General features: G+C 36.0%; 1 protein-coding gene across 5 annotated transcripts in view; it reads left to right on the plus strand.

Annotated features, from left to right (window-relative positions):
• TANK (TRAF family member associated NFKB activator) overlaps positions 1-17834 on the plus strand; it is a 99053-nt gene that overhangs the window by 41040 nt on the left and 40179 nt on the right. For all 5 annotated transcript variants that reach the window (XM_063694931.1, XM_063694929.1, XM_063694928.1 and 2 more), the window contains one exon: positions 1774-1921. In XM_063694931.1, coding sequence (XP_063551001.1) covers positions 1823-1921 — 99 coding nt within the window. In that variant the 5' untranslated portion in view covers positions 1774-1822. The remainder of the gene's footprint in view (positions 1-1773; positions 1922-17834) is intronic.

Below are 17834 nucleotides of genomic sequence, written 5' to 3' on the forward strand. Positions count from 1 at the left end.
AACCCATTTATTACAAGTGGACACAGGATTTGAATGGATAAATTGCCAGAGTTACAGAGATGGCCAATAAGCTCATGGAAACATGCTCATCATTAGGGAACTGCAAGTCAAAACCTTGATAGGGTATCCTTTCACACCCACTAGGATGGCTGTAATTTTTTAGGTGGACTATAAGAAGTATTGGTGTGGATGTGGAGAAATTGGAACCCTTATACAATGCTAGTGGAAATGTAGAATGGTACAGCTTCTATGGAAACTGGCAGTTCCTCAAAAAGTTAAAGATAGAATTACCATATGACTCAGCAGTTCCACTTCTAGGTGTATATCTGAAAATATTGAAAACGTGTTCACACAAAAATGTATACACAAATGTGCACAGTAGCTTTATTCATAACAGCCAAAAGGTGGAAACAACTCAAATGTCCATCAACTGAGGAATAAACAGCATGTTGCATATCTTACAATGGAATATTATTTAGCCATAAAAAGGAGTCAAGTACTGTTACATGCTACATCATGGATGAACCTCAGAAATATCTTTCTGAAAGAAGCCAGACACAAAAACCATGTATTGTATTATTCCATTTATATGCAGTGTCAAAAATAGACAAATTCATAGAGACAAAAAAAAAAAAAAAGATTAACGGTTACCAGGAGATGGGGGAAGAGGAGGATTGGGACTAACTTAATAGGTATGGACTGTTTTAGGGAGGGTGATTAAAATGTTCCAGAATTAGATGATGGTGATGCTTGCACAACATAATGAATATTCTAAAAAATACCAAAGTGTACACTTTAAAATAGTGGATTTTATACTATATGAATTGTATCTCAATTGAAAATGTGAAAATTAAAAAAGTGTGCCTGAAGATATAACAAAAGATGTTATGACAGATTAGAGACTGAAATTTTGAAGAATTTTCACAAACATGAAATAACTCGGTACCCAATATAACTGATAGAGAACTTTGTCTAGTCTGTGGCTTTTAGAGAATTAAGAGAAAGGTCCTGTGTTGTGATTTTTACAGTTGGACAGGAAGAATCAGAGTCATTAGTTAGCCTTCTGCTCAGAGCCAAGGAATGTCATTAAGAGATGTTGTGCAAACTGAGGTTATAAAACCAAATTACCTCCACTGAGCAAATCACCTGTATTCAGAAACAGCAGGGAAGTTGGAAAACTGGTCGGTAGTGGGGTTAGGACTGAAGGGATGTGATTTTTCTTTTTTAACGTACCATGCAACGGCGGCTCTCCCTAGATTTTGTGCTAAAATAAGAGCATTTTCACACATTTTAATTGCTCTGTGGTAACAACAGTGCGAACTCCATCCACAAACATTTATTATCTATTTAATTTTGCTCTAATTTCAGTGTAGCAAGAATTCACCTCATAAGTGGGAGTAAGAGTCCATTTAATAAAATGAAATCCCTTCCCACATTGCTGATCCTATTGTACCTTTCCATAATAAAGAATTTAAAATGGCCTTTTATATTTTCTCATTTTTAGGTTAAGTTTATAGATTAGTATTCCCAAAGTAGCATCTTCCTGAACCGGAACCCCACTTGCTCCTTGAACATTAGAATAAGAATATTTTAAAATTGTGGAACTTAAGGTTTCATACGATTTCTAGTCAGGATTTTAGATGAGACTTATGTTTATAGTACTTGGTGGTATAATGTTTGTGGTAAACCTTATAGAACTATCTTTAAGATGCATTTTTAAAATGAGGTTTATGTAACTTAGTAATTATCTAAATTGATCTCATTATTTTGCAGACCTGTCATTTACTCCATCCTTTATAGTGATGCTACAGGACGAAGAGGAATGGATAAAAACATTGGCGAGCAACTCAATAAAGCGTATGAAGCCTTCCGGCAGGCATGCATGGATAGAGATTCTGCAGTAAAAGAATTACAGCAAAAGGTGTGTGGTTCTGGTTTTGAAAGTTATTTCTTTATCTTGGTACATGGAATTTTAGAGCCTTTTGCATCTGAAAAATGTTATATTGTTAGAAATTGCCCTGAAGAACTATAATTACAGAAATGCAGGTATATATTAATGGATGAAATTTGAAGTTTTTGTTTGTTGTTTTTTTAAAAAATATTGCAACCCATAGGAAGAGTTGATTTGATGGGCTCCTTTTCAGGTGATTGTGAAAGATTGTGAATGTTGTCTTCCATAAATAATTTTAAAATATCAGTATTTATAAATGAGGAAATAACTATAAAAACAGTTTTATGACACAGAAGTATCACTGTCTCCGTTTGTTTGGTTTTGGTGTTTTTTATGTTGTTATTTGGCTGACAGGAAAACTTTTCAAATCTTAAAATATTTAAGAACTAAATTTGTTATTAATTTATAATACTCTTCCATTCTTTATAACAATTCAAAGTAGACTATTTCAATGAAATCTTTAATCACTTACTAAAGTTTCAGCTTTTACAATTATCCCTGTACACATAACATTTATTTTTAGTACTTTTAGTTTCAGAAGAAAGTAAATTGGAGGAAAGGCATATCCAGGCAAAAATTACTTAACCTCATAGTTCTTAAGCACATGTCTGTTACTGGTTCATGATGAGATTTTCACTGATCTGCAGCAAAATGAGAAAAATAAGGCTAATTATTAAACTTCTCATAATGCTACATTTATTTCATTTAAAATTCTGCCTTCTATTCTGATGTTATGTTCCATGTTTCCATACGATCAAAGTAAAGAGCAGAATTTTATTAACATACACTTTTGTGAAATGACGATGATAGGATTCTCTCCTTTTTATTATGTTTACATAGTAGTGTTTCAGAAGTCTCCAATTTCACCTACACGTTCTGTGATTCCCCAGAAGGATTCATACAACTCAACATTGGATCATACTCATAGCTAAGATTTATTACAGTGACATAGTAAAGATATATAGCCAGATTATTAATGGAAAAAGACATCAGGAGGAGTCTAGAGGAATCCATGTTGTTCAGCCTTCCTATACACCTTTCCTTCAACTTTAAAATTCAGTAACGTGTGCAGTACATCAGGAACTCCATTTTAGTTTCAGAGTTCAGGGTTTTTTTTTTTTTTTTTTTTTTGAGGATTGATCACATAGGCACCCTCTTGTCAACCAAAATTCCAGACTCTCTCAAAAGGAAAGGTGTTCATCGTAAATCTTATTGTATAGTCTTAAGTGGGCTGGCACAGCAGGCACAACATTATCATTTAGGAAAGGTTTTCAAAAGCCAGTTTCCCAAATGCCAGCTGTATTAGTCCATTCTCACACTGCTATACACTGCTATAAAGAACTACTTGACGGCCATGCATGGTGGCTTGCGCCTGTAATCCCAGCACTTTGGGAGGCTGAGGTAGGTGGATCACCTGAGATCAGGGGTTTGAGACCAGCCTGACCAACATGGTGAAACCCCGTCTCTACTGAAAATACAAAATTAGCCAGGCATGGTGGCACATGCCTTTAATCCCAGCTACTTGGGAAGCTAAGGCAAGAGAATCACTTGAACCTAGGAGGTGGAAGTTGCAGTGAGCTGAGATTGCACCATTGCACACCAGCCTGGGTAATAAGAACGAAACTCCATCTCAAAAAACAACAACAACAACAAAAAAAACTACCTGAGACTGGGTAATTTATGAAGAAAAGAGGTTTAATTGACTTACAGTTCCACAAGCTTAACAGGCAGCATGACTGGGAGGCCTCAGGAAACTTACAATCATGGCGGAAGGCAAAGCAGAACCAAGTACCTTCTTCAAAGGTGGCAGGAGAGAGAGAGAGCAAGGAGGGGGGGATGTGCCACACACTTTTAGCATCAAATCTCATGAGAACTCATTCACTATCACGAGAATAGCATGGGGAAAATCCGCCTCCATGATCCAGTCACTTCCCACCAGGTTCCTCCCCCAACATTGGGAATTAAAATTCAGCATGAGATTTGGGTGGGTACACAGAGGCAAACCACATCACTAGCCAAGGGAAAACTTGCACCTAAACCTTTCTGAAGATAACAGCCTCAGGCCTGCTGTGTTAAATTACTTCTGCACAGGCAGTTGAAAGTGAGAGATCTTATGTTGGTTTTCCTAATTAAAAAAAAAATTACTAGCCTGGAAACTCTGAAGTCTAATATGCTAATATTTTGGAAAAATTCTCGAACCTTGTTTTTCCTCTAATCTCACACAACAATAATCAACAACATAGAAGAGGAGAACAGGAGAACGTCAGAGAATTGAAGTTTAGAATTTGAATTTTTTTTTTTCCATTCAGGTTTAAGGCATAACCATTTTTATTAAAAAAAAAAAAATCTCAGAGTTTATTCTTATTTTGTGATTAGGTTCATTAAGAAAACTTGACAATTGTGACCAAATGTGTGTGGGTTTCTCCCCACATATTAAGCAGTGGACACCAGCTAGATGTCTTCCAATTCAGTTCCAACACCATCTACTCAGAGATAGCATCAGATCCCACAAGTAAAGGGCTCAGTCCCACAAGACCACCCTCTCCCCTCCCCAAGTTGCAAGTCCCAGCCTCCAGAACTTCTAACCAATTAGTTTCCAGTTGGAGTTCCCACAGTCCCCTCTTTGGGTTTGATTAATTTGCTAGAGTGGCTCACAGAGCTCAGGGGAACCAATACTTACTTGTACCAGTTTATTTTGAAGGATATTTTACAGGATATTAACATCCAAATGAAGAGACTTATAAGGTGAGGTCTGAAAGTGTCCCGGATACAGGAGCTTCTGTCTTTGGGGAGTTGGGGTGCACTACCCTCCCAACGTGGATGAGTTCTTCATCTTTCTGTCAACCTTCATATGTTCAGCTCCCCAGAAGTTCCCTGAACCCTGTCCTTTGGGGCTTCTGTGGAGACTTCATTGATTGTCCATGATTGAAGAATGGACAACCAGTTCAAAATGTGATTGCACAAAAAGGGTGTGATCTAAACCCAGCAGTTCCTGTCTATTCAGATTCTTCTTGGTCATTCTGTGCAGCATTCCTTCCTCCAGAGTATGCAGCAGGACCCTCTCTGGAATGAAGGTCTGATAACCCATAGTCATATTAGAGTCCTGTCTTCAGCAAGTGAGAGGAGGGCAGGAGAAGGTTAGAGAGAGAGACTGTTTCCTGAGGCGTGCTTCCAAGGCCTGAAGCACCTCAGCATTGTAACAAAAGACTATAACAAGAGTTGTGAGAGTTACGAGCTAGGAACCATGGACAAAAACCTAATCATAATGCCACAGCTAGCCATGCAATTATTAGCTTCTTCCTTAAATACAGGAGCTACACAATTTCCTTCTCCTTTCTAATTGATAAATCTATAAAACTAGCTGTCATTCATAACTCCCTCCATTCTTCAGAAATCATTGTTATTCTTTGTGAGTCTCCTCTTGGTTTACAAAAGAATACTCCATTATGGAATACCTATGAATACTTATGGACTGTAAGTCTTCATTAGGGGCAGATAGGAGGAAAGAGCGCACAGTATGAGAGAGGGCTTTCTAAGATTATTGAAATGAAGTTTAGAATTTGAATTTTTTTTTTTCAGTTCAGGTTTAAGACATAACTACTTTTGTAGAAAGCAAAAAACTCAACGTTCTTCTTAGATTCATTAAGAAACTGTGACAATTCTATATTTCTTCTAGAGGAGTATTAAGATATCTTTTGGATAAGACAGAAACAGGAATTCCTGTTAACTCCTATTCTTTTTGCACTAGCCATTGGTAAGCAATTGGGAGTTTAACCCCTTATCTGCTGTGGAAGAAGCCTTTGCTCACATTAGCATATATTCCAAAGAAGGAAATGGGAAAATTTTTTTACATTTAGTTTTCAAAGCTAATATTTGTTGAGTACTCAAGAATGGATGAAGAAAAAATGTATAATATATATTCTTATATGTTAAATTCAAAATATTCTGGTAGATTTATTTAAGAAACATTTATTGAGTACCTCCTAAGTACTGGGCCCTTCATGAAGTTTTGAGAATACTGAAATAAATAAAATATCATTTATATCATTAAGAAACTTTAAAAAGTTCAAATAAATCATAAATAAAATAGATATTTTACTATATAGTAGACTAAAAAAAGACAGTAGTTATTACTATAGTGTATTTTGTACTACAATAGAGATCAGTATAGGATAATACATGAGCACAGAGAAGAGACACTTGGTCTGTGAGAATCAGTTAATAAGCTCAATGTGAGTCAATACTTGAGCTAAGGTTAGGAAGAGTTTAGCAAACTGGGGAAGAAGCAGGAGGAGCACTATATATTAAAAAAAACTCAAAAGTGAGAGAGTATGTGATACATTTCATGTACCACAAGGAATCATATAGCTTCAAAGAGAATGATGGGACATTCCAGGAAAAGAACCTGTAAAGGTAGATTAGTATGGCTAAGTAGTTTGTACTATATCCTTTTCAATCAAAAGTTATTGAAGGATTAATTTGTGCTTTGGAGCAGTCTTCCTGACAGTGGGATAGAGATAGATAGGATACGGAACAATGTGAAATTGAGCTCAACAAATATATATTAAGAACCTATTTCATACTAAGCAATGTTCTAAGAGCAAGCAATATAAAATAACTGGCAACTATCCAGTTGCACTTTATGCACTTTAATATATGTATTGATATAAAATTATGTAGTTATATGATACATAAAATATCTATTAATATACATACTAAATGTATGCACATATATATTATACCTCAATTTTTTAAAAAAGTGAATGGCAATCATTTCAAGCCATCAAAATGAGGACATAAATTAAGCATTAGAGATGAGTTGGGGAAAAGATTTAAGGTTTATTTAGGAGATAAAATGGAAAGCGGGGGCGCCTGAATGCAGGCCACATCTGAGGCCTGGTGCCCTCTCAGATGGTATCCTGGTATCTGGAATAAATTACTGGATTAATGGTGGTGCTGATGACTGAAACCAAGGATGGATAAGAGGGTACAAATTTGGGGTAGGGAAATAAGATCTATAATTAGGTTTTAGTTAATAGTTGTAGTTACCTGTGAGGCTTATAGGTGAAAATGCCAATGGATGGTTGTAAATTTGGATCTAGGCCTAGAAGAAGTTCTGAATTGGAAAGTATAGATATGGAAGTAATGGATTTTATTGTATCCTTAAATGTGGATAACATCTCCCAGTTAAGAGTGTATAGGTTGAAGGAATATTTGAAGGACAGAAGTGGGAGACGGAGCAGGAAGGGAAGAAGATCAGTCACTTGGCCTCTGGAGATTCAGAACATAGGTTAAGCAATTTGAGACGCATAGGAAGAGAACTTGGAGAATACCAATATTTTACAGAATAGGCATAGAGAGGGAAAAATCATTAAGGAAACTAATAAAAACTACTCTACAAGGTAAGAAACAAATTATAGAAAAAGAGTGTAGTATCATAGAAGGCATTAGAAAAGAGCTTCAAGAAGGAAGCACTGGTTAGCAGTACCAGATATCCAAGAAATCTAGTAAGATGACAACTGAGAAGCCAATTGCATTTGGCTATGTGGAGGTTACTGACATTTATGAAGGCAGTTAAGTTGAGTGGGAAGGGCAGATTGTAGTAGGCTGAGGAGAATTAGGGAATGAAGAAGTAAAGACAATATAAACCACATGGTTAAAAGCTCGACTGTGCAGAAGATAAATAGAGTGATAACTAGTGAGGTTTTTGGTTTTTTGTTTTTTTCTTTTTTTGGATGAATGAAACAATGTGGAAGAATAAATAACATAGCAGAGAGAGAGAGGAGAAAGCCTGAACATAGAGTGAAAAAATAATTCATGCCTTTTTACAATCACATTACACAACAGCCAGAGTGATCCTTTTAAAAAGAAATATTTAAATGTTAATTATATCAGTCTCCTACTCAAAATTTTTCAGTGATTTCTATAAAATAAAAGCCAAAATTATGAACAAAATTAGCTGGACATGGTGGTATGTGCCTGTAGTCCCAGCTACCCAGGAGGCTGAGGTGGGAGGATTGCTTGAGCCCAGTGATCCTGGGAGGTTGAGGGAGTTTGAGGCTGCAGTGAGCTGAGATCACACCACTGCACTCCACCCTGGGTGACAGAGCGAGACCCTGGCTCAAAAAAAGTAAAACAACGAAAGTCCTTCCCATGGCCTACTAAGGCAGAGCCTAATCTGGCCCTTACCAGACAGTCCATTTATCTTCTACCACTCTATTCTCTCTCAGCCTTTCTACCACATGGGCTTCCTGTTGTTTTTCAAATATACTCCTATTTCAGAACCTTTGCATTTACTATCCCATTTGGTTGGAGTGGTTTTTCTTTGGATATTTTCATGGTTTTCTCCCTTATTGTTTTCCTCCTTTATTGCTTTCAAGGGCAGTCTCTTCAATAAACAGTGCTAGGAAAACTAGATAACCAGATACAGAAGAATGAAAGTAGACCCTCATTTCTCACCATGTATAAAAATCAAATCAAAATGTATTAAAGATTATATATAAGACCTGAAACTATGAAACTACTAGAAGAAAACATCGGGGAAATGCTTTAGGACATCTGTCTGGGCAATGATATTTTGGGTAAGATCTCAAAGGCACAGGCAACAAAATTAGACAAATGGGATTACATCAAGCTAAAATTACACAACAAAAGAAACAATCAACAAAGTACAGAGACAACCTACAGAATGGGAGAAAATATTTGCAAACTATCTGACAAGGGATTAATAAGCAGGCTGTATAAGAAAATTCAATAGCAAAACAACAAAAATCAATTTTGAAATGGGCAAAAGATCTGAATAGACATTTCTCAAAAGAAGACATGCAAATGGCCAACAGGCATTTTAAAAAATGCTTACCATACTAATCATTAGGAAAATGGAAATCAAAACCACAATTTGATATCATCTCACCTGAGTTAAAATAGTTTTCTTGATTAAAAAATTTGACAAAAAAAAACAGATGCTGGCAAAGAGGTGGAAAAGGGAGAACACTCATACAGTTGTTAATAACCAAAAGAGAGCAAGAGTGAATATATTAAATCAGAGAAAACAGACTTTAAATCAAAAATTGTTCCAAGCTGGGTATGGTGGCTCACACCTGTAATCCCATCACTTTGGGAGGCTGAGGCAGGTGGGTCGTTTGAGCACAGGAGTTTAAGACCAGCCTGGGCCAACATGACAAAATCCCATCTGTACAAAAAAACAAAAACAAAAAACACCAGGTATGGTGGTGTGCTCCTGTAGTCCCAGCTACTCAGGAGACAGGCAGGTGGATTGGTTGAGCCCCAGAAGTGGAGGCTGCAGTGAGCCATGTTCGCACCACTGCGCTCCAGCCTGGATGACAGAGCAAGAGCCTGTCTCAAAGATAAAAGAACAAAACAACAAAAACTACTACAAGAGACAGGAAAGGGACATTATATAATGATAATGGGTCAGTTTATCAAGCAAATATTAACAGTTATATATGCATCATATGCCAGAGCTCCAAAGTATATGAAGCAAGCATTGACACTATTGAAGGAAGAAACATTACAGCTCTATGATAATAGTAGGAGAATTAAAGTATTATACTTTAAACACTTTAAATAACGGATAGAGCAACTAGACAAAAGATCTATATGGAAATAGAGGATTTGAACAACATTGTAGAGCAGTTGGACCTAACAGACATATGTAAAAACCCCAGCAACAACAGAATACACATTTGCTCAAGGGCATATGGAGCATTCTCTGGGAGAGGCCATTAAAAATGACTTAATAAATTTAAAAAGATTAAAATCATGCTAAGTATATTTTCTAATCACAATGAAATGAAACTAGAAATCAGCAAAAGAAAAAGTGGGAAATTCACAACTATGTACAAATTAAATAGCACTCTTAAACAACCAGTGGGTCAAAAAAGAAATCACAAGGGAAATTAGAATGAATATATATTGAGACAAATGAAAATGTAGATACAAAGTACCAAAACTTCTAGGATGCAGCAAAAGCAGTGAATAGAGAAATGTTTAGCTGTAAATGCATGTATTGAAGAAGAGAGATCTCAAATCAGTAACTTAACTTTATGCCTGAAGAAACTAGAGAAAGAACTAAACCCAAAACTAGCATAAAGAAGAAAATAATAAAAATGGAAACAAATATAAATAAAAAATAGAAAAACAATAGAGAAAAACAACGAAAACAAGTGTTGACTATTTGAAAAGATCAAGAAATGTGACAAACCTTTAGTTAGCTTGACTAAAAAAGGAGGGAAGACAAATAACTAAAATAAGAAAATGAGGACATTATTACCTACTTTACAAAAGTTAAAAATATCATAAAAGAGTGCTATGAACAATTGTATGCCAACAGATTGGATAAGCTAGTAAAACATCCTAGGAACACACTAACTAGTAAGAATGAATCATGAAGAAAATGAAAATCTGAATAGACCTTTACCTAGTAAGGAGATTGAATCAGTAATCAAAAACTTCCCAACAACGAAAAGCCTAGGATGAGATAGCTTCACCAGTGAATTCTGCCAAACATTTAAAGCAGAATTAATACCAATCCTCTCAGTCTCTTCCAAAAACTTGAACAGTATGTAACACTTCCTTACCCATTCTATGAGGCCAGCATTACCCTGATACCAAAGACACTATTAGAAAAGAAAACTACAGACTAGTATCACTTATGAATATTTGCTATGGTTTGAATGTTTGTCGCCTCCAAAACTCATGTTGAAATTTAATTGCCAGTATAACAATATTAAGAAGTGGGACCTTTAAGAGATGATTAGGCCATGAGGTCTCTGCCCCCATGGGCATAATTAATGCTGCTCCAAAACTGTCAGTTTGGCTGCTGCTGCCCTTTCTCTTTGCTCTTCAGCCACATGATACCTTCCACTATGTGGAAGATGCTAGTGTCTTGGTTTTGGACTTGCCAGATACTGGTGTCTTAGTTTTGGACTTCCTAGCCTCCAGAACTGTGAAGAAATAAATTTCTGTTCTTTATAATTTATCCAACCTCAGGTATTCTGCTATAGCAGCACAAAACAGACTAAGACAATATTGATGCAAAAAATCCTCAACAAAACACTAGCAAATCAAATCCAACAGCGTATTAAAAGAATTACATACCATGACAAAGTGAGACTTATTCCTATAATGCAGTAATGGTTCAGCATACAAAACTAGTCATGATATACCATGTAATATACCACGTTAACAGGATTAAAAAGAAATAACATGATCCTCTCAACTGATTCAGAAAAAGCATTTGATAAAATTCAACACTGTTTTAGGATTTTAAGAAACACTCAACAAACTAAGAATAGAAGGAAACGAACTCAACAAAATAAAGATCATCCAACATAGGAAAAACCCACAACTAGCATCATACTCCAGAGTGAAAGACTGAAATCTTTTTGTCTACCATTGAAATAAGTCAAGGATATACTTCTATTCACCATAGTCCTGAAAGTCCTAGACAGAGCAGTTAAGGAAGAAAAAGAAATAAAAGGCATCAAATTGGATACGAAGAAATAAAATTATCTCTGTTTGTAAACAACATGATCTTAAGTATAGAAAGCCCTAAAGATTCCACACCCAAAAAAAACCCACCTGTTAGAACTAATAAACAAATTCAGTAAAGTTACAAAATCAACATGCAAAAATCAGTTGTGTTTCTATACATTAACAACAAACCATTTAAAGAAGACACAAATATATGGAAAGAAATCACATTTTCATTAATTGGACCCTTGCCTTTCTCCATATACAAAAATTAAAACAGATCAAAGACCAAATGCAAGAGGTAAAAACCATGAAAGACTTAGAAGAAATCTTAGGGGGAAAGGTTTATGACATTGGATTTGGCAGTGACTTCTTGCGTATGACACCGAAAACAGGCAACTAAGGAAAAAATAGTTAAGTTGGACTTCGTCAAAATTAAAACTTTTGTGCGTCAAAGGACACTATCAACAGAGTGAAAAGGCAACCCACAGAATAAAAGAAAATATTTGCAAGTCATATTTGGTAAGAAATTGATATCTAGAATATATAAAGAACTACAGCTCAACAACAACAAAACCTGGATTTAAAATGGGCAAGGGACTTTAGAGATTTCTCCAAGAAGTTATACAGATGGCCAATAAGCATATGAAAAGATGCTCAGCATCCCTATTCATTAGTAAAACCACAGTGAGATGCTACTTCACACCCATTGGTGTGGCTGTTATTCAAAAAAGCAAAATAAGTGTTGGCAAGGATGTGTAGAAATTAGAACCCTTATGCATTGCTAGTAGGAATGTAAAATAATGCAGCCATTGTGGAAAATGGTATGGCAATTCTTAAAAAAATTAAACATAGAATTACCATATGATTCAGCAATCCTACTACTCTTGGTTACATACCCAGAAGAAGTGATAGCAAGGACTCAATTGGATATTTGCACATTCAGGTTCAGAAAAGCATTTTCACATTAGGCAAAAGGTGGAAACAACCCAAGTGTTCATAAGCAGATGAATGGTTAACTGTAAGGTGGTATATACACACAACATAGTAGTATTTAGCCTTAAAATGGAAAGAAAATTGTACACGTGCTACAGAGTAGAACCTTGGACATGTTATGCTAAGTTAAGTCAGTCACAAAAGCAGAAATATTGTATGATTAAATTTATGTGAGACACTAAGAATAGTCAAATTGATAAAGACAGAAAGTAGAAGGGTAGTTGCCAGAGGTTGAGAGGGAGGAAGGAATGAGGAGTTAGTGCGTAATGGACACAGAGTTTTGGTTAAGAAGGTTGAAAAAAGTTTCTGGAGGTAGATGGTGGTGATGGCTGCACAGCAATGTGAATTTTTTATTTGATATATATTTTACCATATTTTTAAAAACTCTATTACAAAAAAAAGAATTGGTCTAGCCTAGATAATCTTAGTAGCCATGTTTTATTGCTATTCAACTGTCACTCATCAATTTATATAAACTCACCAGCCTTTTACCACTTAGCTGTCTATACTCCACATCAGTTCTCTCAGTGTTTCTTCCAGTTCACTGCAATTTGAGACTCAGAAGTTTTTCTTTGAGAAGTCAGTATGCTGTATCCATTAAGGAACATTCTGTTCAGGAAAGACATCTAAGTATTCCAAATTGATAAGGGAGGTAAAGACAAAACAGATAAGTGATTTTTAAAATATTATTGGCTTAAATTACAAAAGCACCACATGCTTATTTTTTTTAAAGTAAACAATTCAAGATGTACAGAATATAAAGTGATAGTCCTCTCCCTCACTCCCCAGGGCTATCCATTGTTAGTAATTGGGTATATATCCTTTCAGAGTATGAGAATCGTATTTTTTCAAAAATGCAAGCATGCTAATCTGAAAAAGGTTTTAAATGTTTTAATGTCATCATCTTCATCACTAAGATTTGTTGAGGTTTGTTTGCCAGAGAGCTTTACAGTTATTTAATCCTTGTATAAATCTTATGAGGAAGTATTTCATTTTTTGGATGAGGAAAATGAAGTGAGAGAGATGAAGTAACTTTCCCACAACCACATAGCTACTAAGTTAGTAGAATTAGTAGAGCTAGAATTTGCAAAAAATGTTTGACCACAAACTTCTTGTCTATAACTTCTCTGCCAAAAATTGTCAATAGTCTTTCAGGTTTGTACATATAAACCTACCTCATATCATGAATACCTGACAATACCTTGTACTACCCTTCCTTCTTAAAACACTATTTTTCTTTTTTTTGAGTTGGAATCTCACTCTGTTGCCCAGGCTGGAGTGCAGTGGCGCTCACTTGGCTCACCTCTGCCTCTTGGGTTCAAATGATACTCCTGCCTAAGCCTCCTGAGTAGCTGGGATTACAGGTGCCCACCACCACACCCAGCTAATTTTTTTATTTTTAATAGAGATGGGGTTTCACCTTGTTGGCCAGGCTGGTCTTGAGCTCCTGACCTCAAGTGATCTGCCCACCTCAGCCTCCCAAAGTGCTGGGATTACAGGTGTGAGCCACCATGCCCAGCCCTTACTTTCTATTCTTACATGAACCTTCTCATTTTTTCCTGTGGCTTGAGATATCTGTGACAATTAACTCATAAATTTATATTCCTAGTCCAGACCTGCCCTCTGAACTGTATACCCATTTGTATCACTGCTACTTGGAAGGCATATTAAACTGAATATCCAGACCTGAACTTACATATTCACAATTTTTTCTCACCTGTACCATTGCAAGAGAGTAATGAGTTTAATAAGCTGCTGCGTGGAATAATACTACCTTTTATTTACCCTAAATTTACTTCACATAAATTTCAAAGGATAATCTCTCCTCTTACCACTACTAGTGTCCTGCTACTGATCACGAAGTATATTTATTTTACCTGGCCCCTAAATTGTGTTTTTCTCTTTTAGTTCTAGACCAAATTTTCCATTGTTATGCCTAAGGCCCTCTTGCCACCATGCTGTTAAATTGTTTTTTTTTAGAACCTCTAGTCTTAAAACATGGCTCTTTTTAGCTTATCCTCTGGTACAGCCCTCATTCTAGACCATACTAAAATACCAGACAATTTCAGATACATGGAAGCAGTGCACTAATCTCAGATACACAGAAGCAATCTTCTTCCCTTCAACATTTAAATTCATATTACTTCATAAATCAGAAAGGAAAATTAACATTTAATGAATGAGCATATTCTACAGGTGTCACAGCCCTACAAAAGTAGACATTGTTAGCTTTATTTTCAAATGAAGAAACCTAGACTCAGAAATGTTGATTTTCCAATCTAAGTTGCAGAATCTGTACTGAAACTAGGTTTATCAGACCGAAGACCATATTCGTTATACTAACCTAGCTAGGTCATAGCTCATTCCAGGTTTTCAAACTGTTTTCTTCCCATTGCTATGAATAACTTAATATAGTCTCCTCTCTTCTTGGATGAATCCTTACTTTGTGATTTATACATCTCTTTTTAGCAAGAGAGGCTAGAGTATAAAGTTTGCTATGAATATTTTCTTTACTCATCCTTCAATTTATCATGTGCCAGTGACATCATATATGCTAGCAATTAAAAGATAGAGCATTCACTTAAAGGGTTCACAGTCAAATACTGCTTATTCCATATCTTGGCATGTGTAAGCATTCATACATACCCACACTAAGAGGTCTTCTGTTCATTCCAAGGTAGAGGAATCTTTTAATCACAATAGCCTCTGACCAGACAATTTTTACTATGCTTACAGAATAAGACAAAAGATTATTATGGAGAGTATAGGGTGGTAGAGTTGGTTTGGCCCCTGAATTGGTTATTATATAGGATAAGCTATTACAGAGAGACTAAGAAATACAGTGCGTAAATATGAAAGTTGACTTTTGTCTCTGCTTGGCACAAAGATTCATGTGAGTAATCCCAGCGCTTTGAGAGGCTAAGGCAGGAGGATTGCTTGAGCCCAAGAGTTCAAGACCAGCCTGGGCAGCATAGCAAGACCCTGTCTTTATTTAAAAATAAATAAATAGATAAATAAGTTCTCTCTTTTGTAGCAGTCCACAGGTGACTAGAACAGGGCTAGTAAGGCAGTTCTACCATTCTTAAAATATGGTTTCCCTCTCAAATCACAATGGCTGCTCTCCTCATTTCCTTGCCAGTGAGAAGGGGAAGAGAAGTGAAGAGCAGGCAGCTTTCTTTTAATGATGTTGTCCAGAATTTGTGCAGATGATTTCTGTTCACACCCTCTAGCCAGAACTTGGTCACATGATCACATCTAGTAGTGAAGAAGGCTGGTAAATATATCCTCTAGCTGGGTGACCATGTGCCGTGTTAAAACTCTTAAGAAAGAAAGAAAATGGATATGGGGAATAATTAGCAGTCCTTGCCACATCTTTTGGCTGACTACACCAAAATTGCCTGGAGAGTTTCAAGTATCACAAGACTCCATAATATGGAATTAAATATTTAATCAGTTTATTACTCATACCAAGTTACTTGTCATCAATTTCTGCCACTGTTCCATGAGAGAAATTTCTATTGCTTCTTTGACCATCTTTCCAAGAGTAGAATCAGTAATAAAATAATTAAAACATCTGAAAATGTTAAAACTGATTGCAATTTACAAGTCAGATTACCATAATCGTAAATGATTAGGTTATAGAAAACCTGCAGCTGGCCTCTCGTGCTTGTCCCAAGATTCTTTGTATTATGTAATTAGAAAATAGAAATCTCTTTGTTGAGAAGAGAAATTTGAAATGAAATTTTTCTCTTCTTGCCCCCTCTTGATTAAAAGAGAAAAACTGACAAAGTCTTACATAGAAAGGAAGCATTCTCCTTAATTCTAAAATTATTCAGATGCTATGATGTATTAACTGCTTTTTCTTTGTACCGAGAAGAAAAGTGAAGGATACATAATATTTAAAACCATGCAATTTGCTAAGCAAAGAGTCTTATTGACTTGCCAGTAAGGCTGAAGAGAAGGCCTAAAATAAGAGTAAATTTGACTGTGCCTTGTCTTTTTATCATAAATTACAGATCTTCTCTAATGTTTTTCTGACAATAAATGTTAAGCGATAAGGACCGTTTTGTTGTCAGATTGCTTTACTCAAGAGCTAGTCTTGACCCATGTGAAATGTAAACCTTTAGCCTAAGGCTTATGTTACCTCTGAAAGCTTGTAAAACATATTTTAAAGGATTGCAAACGGCATAAAATACCTTTATCGTAGGTACTGTGTTAAAAAAAATCCTTCATTTTCACATAAAATGTAAATGGCCTCATTATTGTTTACCACTCTTTTTTTCCCCAACAACATATATACTCTATCCAAAGTGTTGATGGGGTAAAGCAGTTCATTCTGGTTTTTTTTCCTAATGAAGCTACTGGTATTAGAATAAAAGTGCTCCAGGTAGTTTCTGATCAAAGCTTTATTTCTTTGTTGTACATTGTCAGTACTTTGCCAGTAGATTCATTTTCCACGTTATCAGAATGGAAGATACTTGTATCCTTTCTTCCAAGGTTTTACTTCCAGAAATATGTCGTGTTAAAACTTTTAGTCAGGTATGTAGGATATATGTTCAAGGAGATTGGTTAATAAAGAATTAATGATATTCATTCAAAAATATATTGAGCAGCTACTATGTATCCGGAACTGCACTAAGTACTAAATCTACAAGGATAAGCAAACAGACATGCTTGCTTCCTGCTTCATGGAATGGTGGCACAGTCTAGTAAAGCAGAGGCTAATCAAACAATCTCACAAATATAGCTTGAAACTCTGATCAAAGTATCAAGAAGAAAGGTAAATTGCTATTAGAATGTCTGTTGGGGACTTGACCTAATCCAGCAGGTCAGAGAAGATTATCATTATATAATGATTTTTGAAAGGGCAGGTTTGGAGGGCTTTTTAAGTTCAAGGACCTGCATTATAAAAACCATTGGCCCAAAAGAACTTAAAGTATAAGGGAAATAGTGCAATGAGAAGAGTCAGGGGCTCTTAGTAGGGACTTGGAGACCATATTAAGGACTTTCGGTTCTTTATTCTAGGAGCGTAAGGAGCCATTTAAGGTTTTTTGGGGGACAAGGGTGAGGGGTAGGGAAAAAGTATGGAGTAATATGATTACATGTGCATTTTGCAAAGAACACAGTGGCTACTAGAGAGTAGGCTATTGCAGCAGTCCATTAAGGTTGTGGTAATAGATTTAAGAGATATTAATAGTTGAGATTAAACTTGATACTTGGGGCCAGGCGCAGTGGCTCATACCTGTAATACTAGCACTTTTTTTGGGAGGCCCAGGCAGGCAGATCACTTGAGGTCAGGAGTTCAAGACCAGCCTGGCCAACATGGTGAAACCCTGTCTGTACTAAAAATACAAAAATTAGCCAGGCGTGATGGCGGGCACCTGTAATCCCA

This window comes from Gorilla gorilla, chromosome 11 (assembly GCF_029281585.2).
Source record: "Gorilla gorilla gorilla isolate KB3781 chromosome 11, NHGRI_mGorGor1-v2.1_pri, whole genome shotgun sequence".
Classification (NCBI taxonomy): domain Eukaryota; kingdom Metazoa; phylum Chordata; class Mammalia; order Primates; family Hominidae; genus Gorilla; species Gorilla gorilla.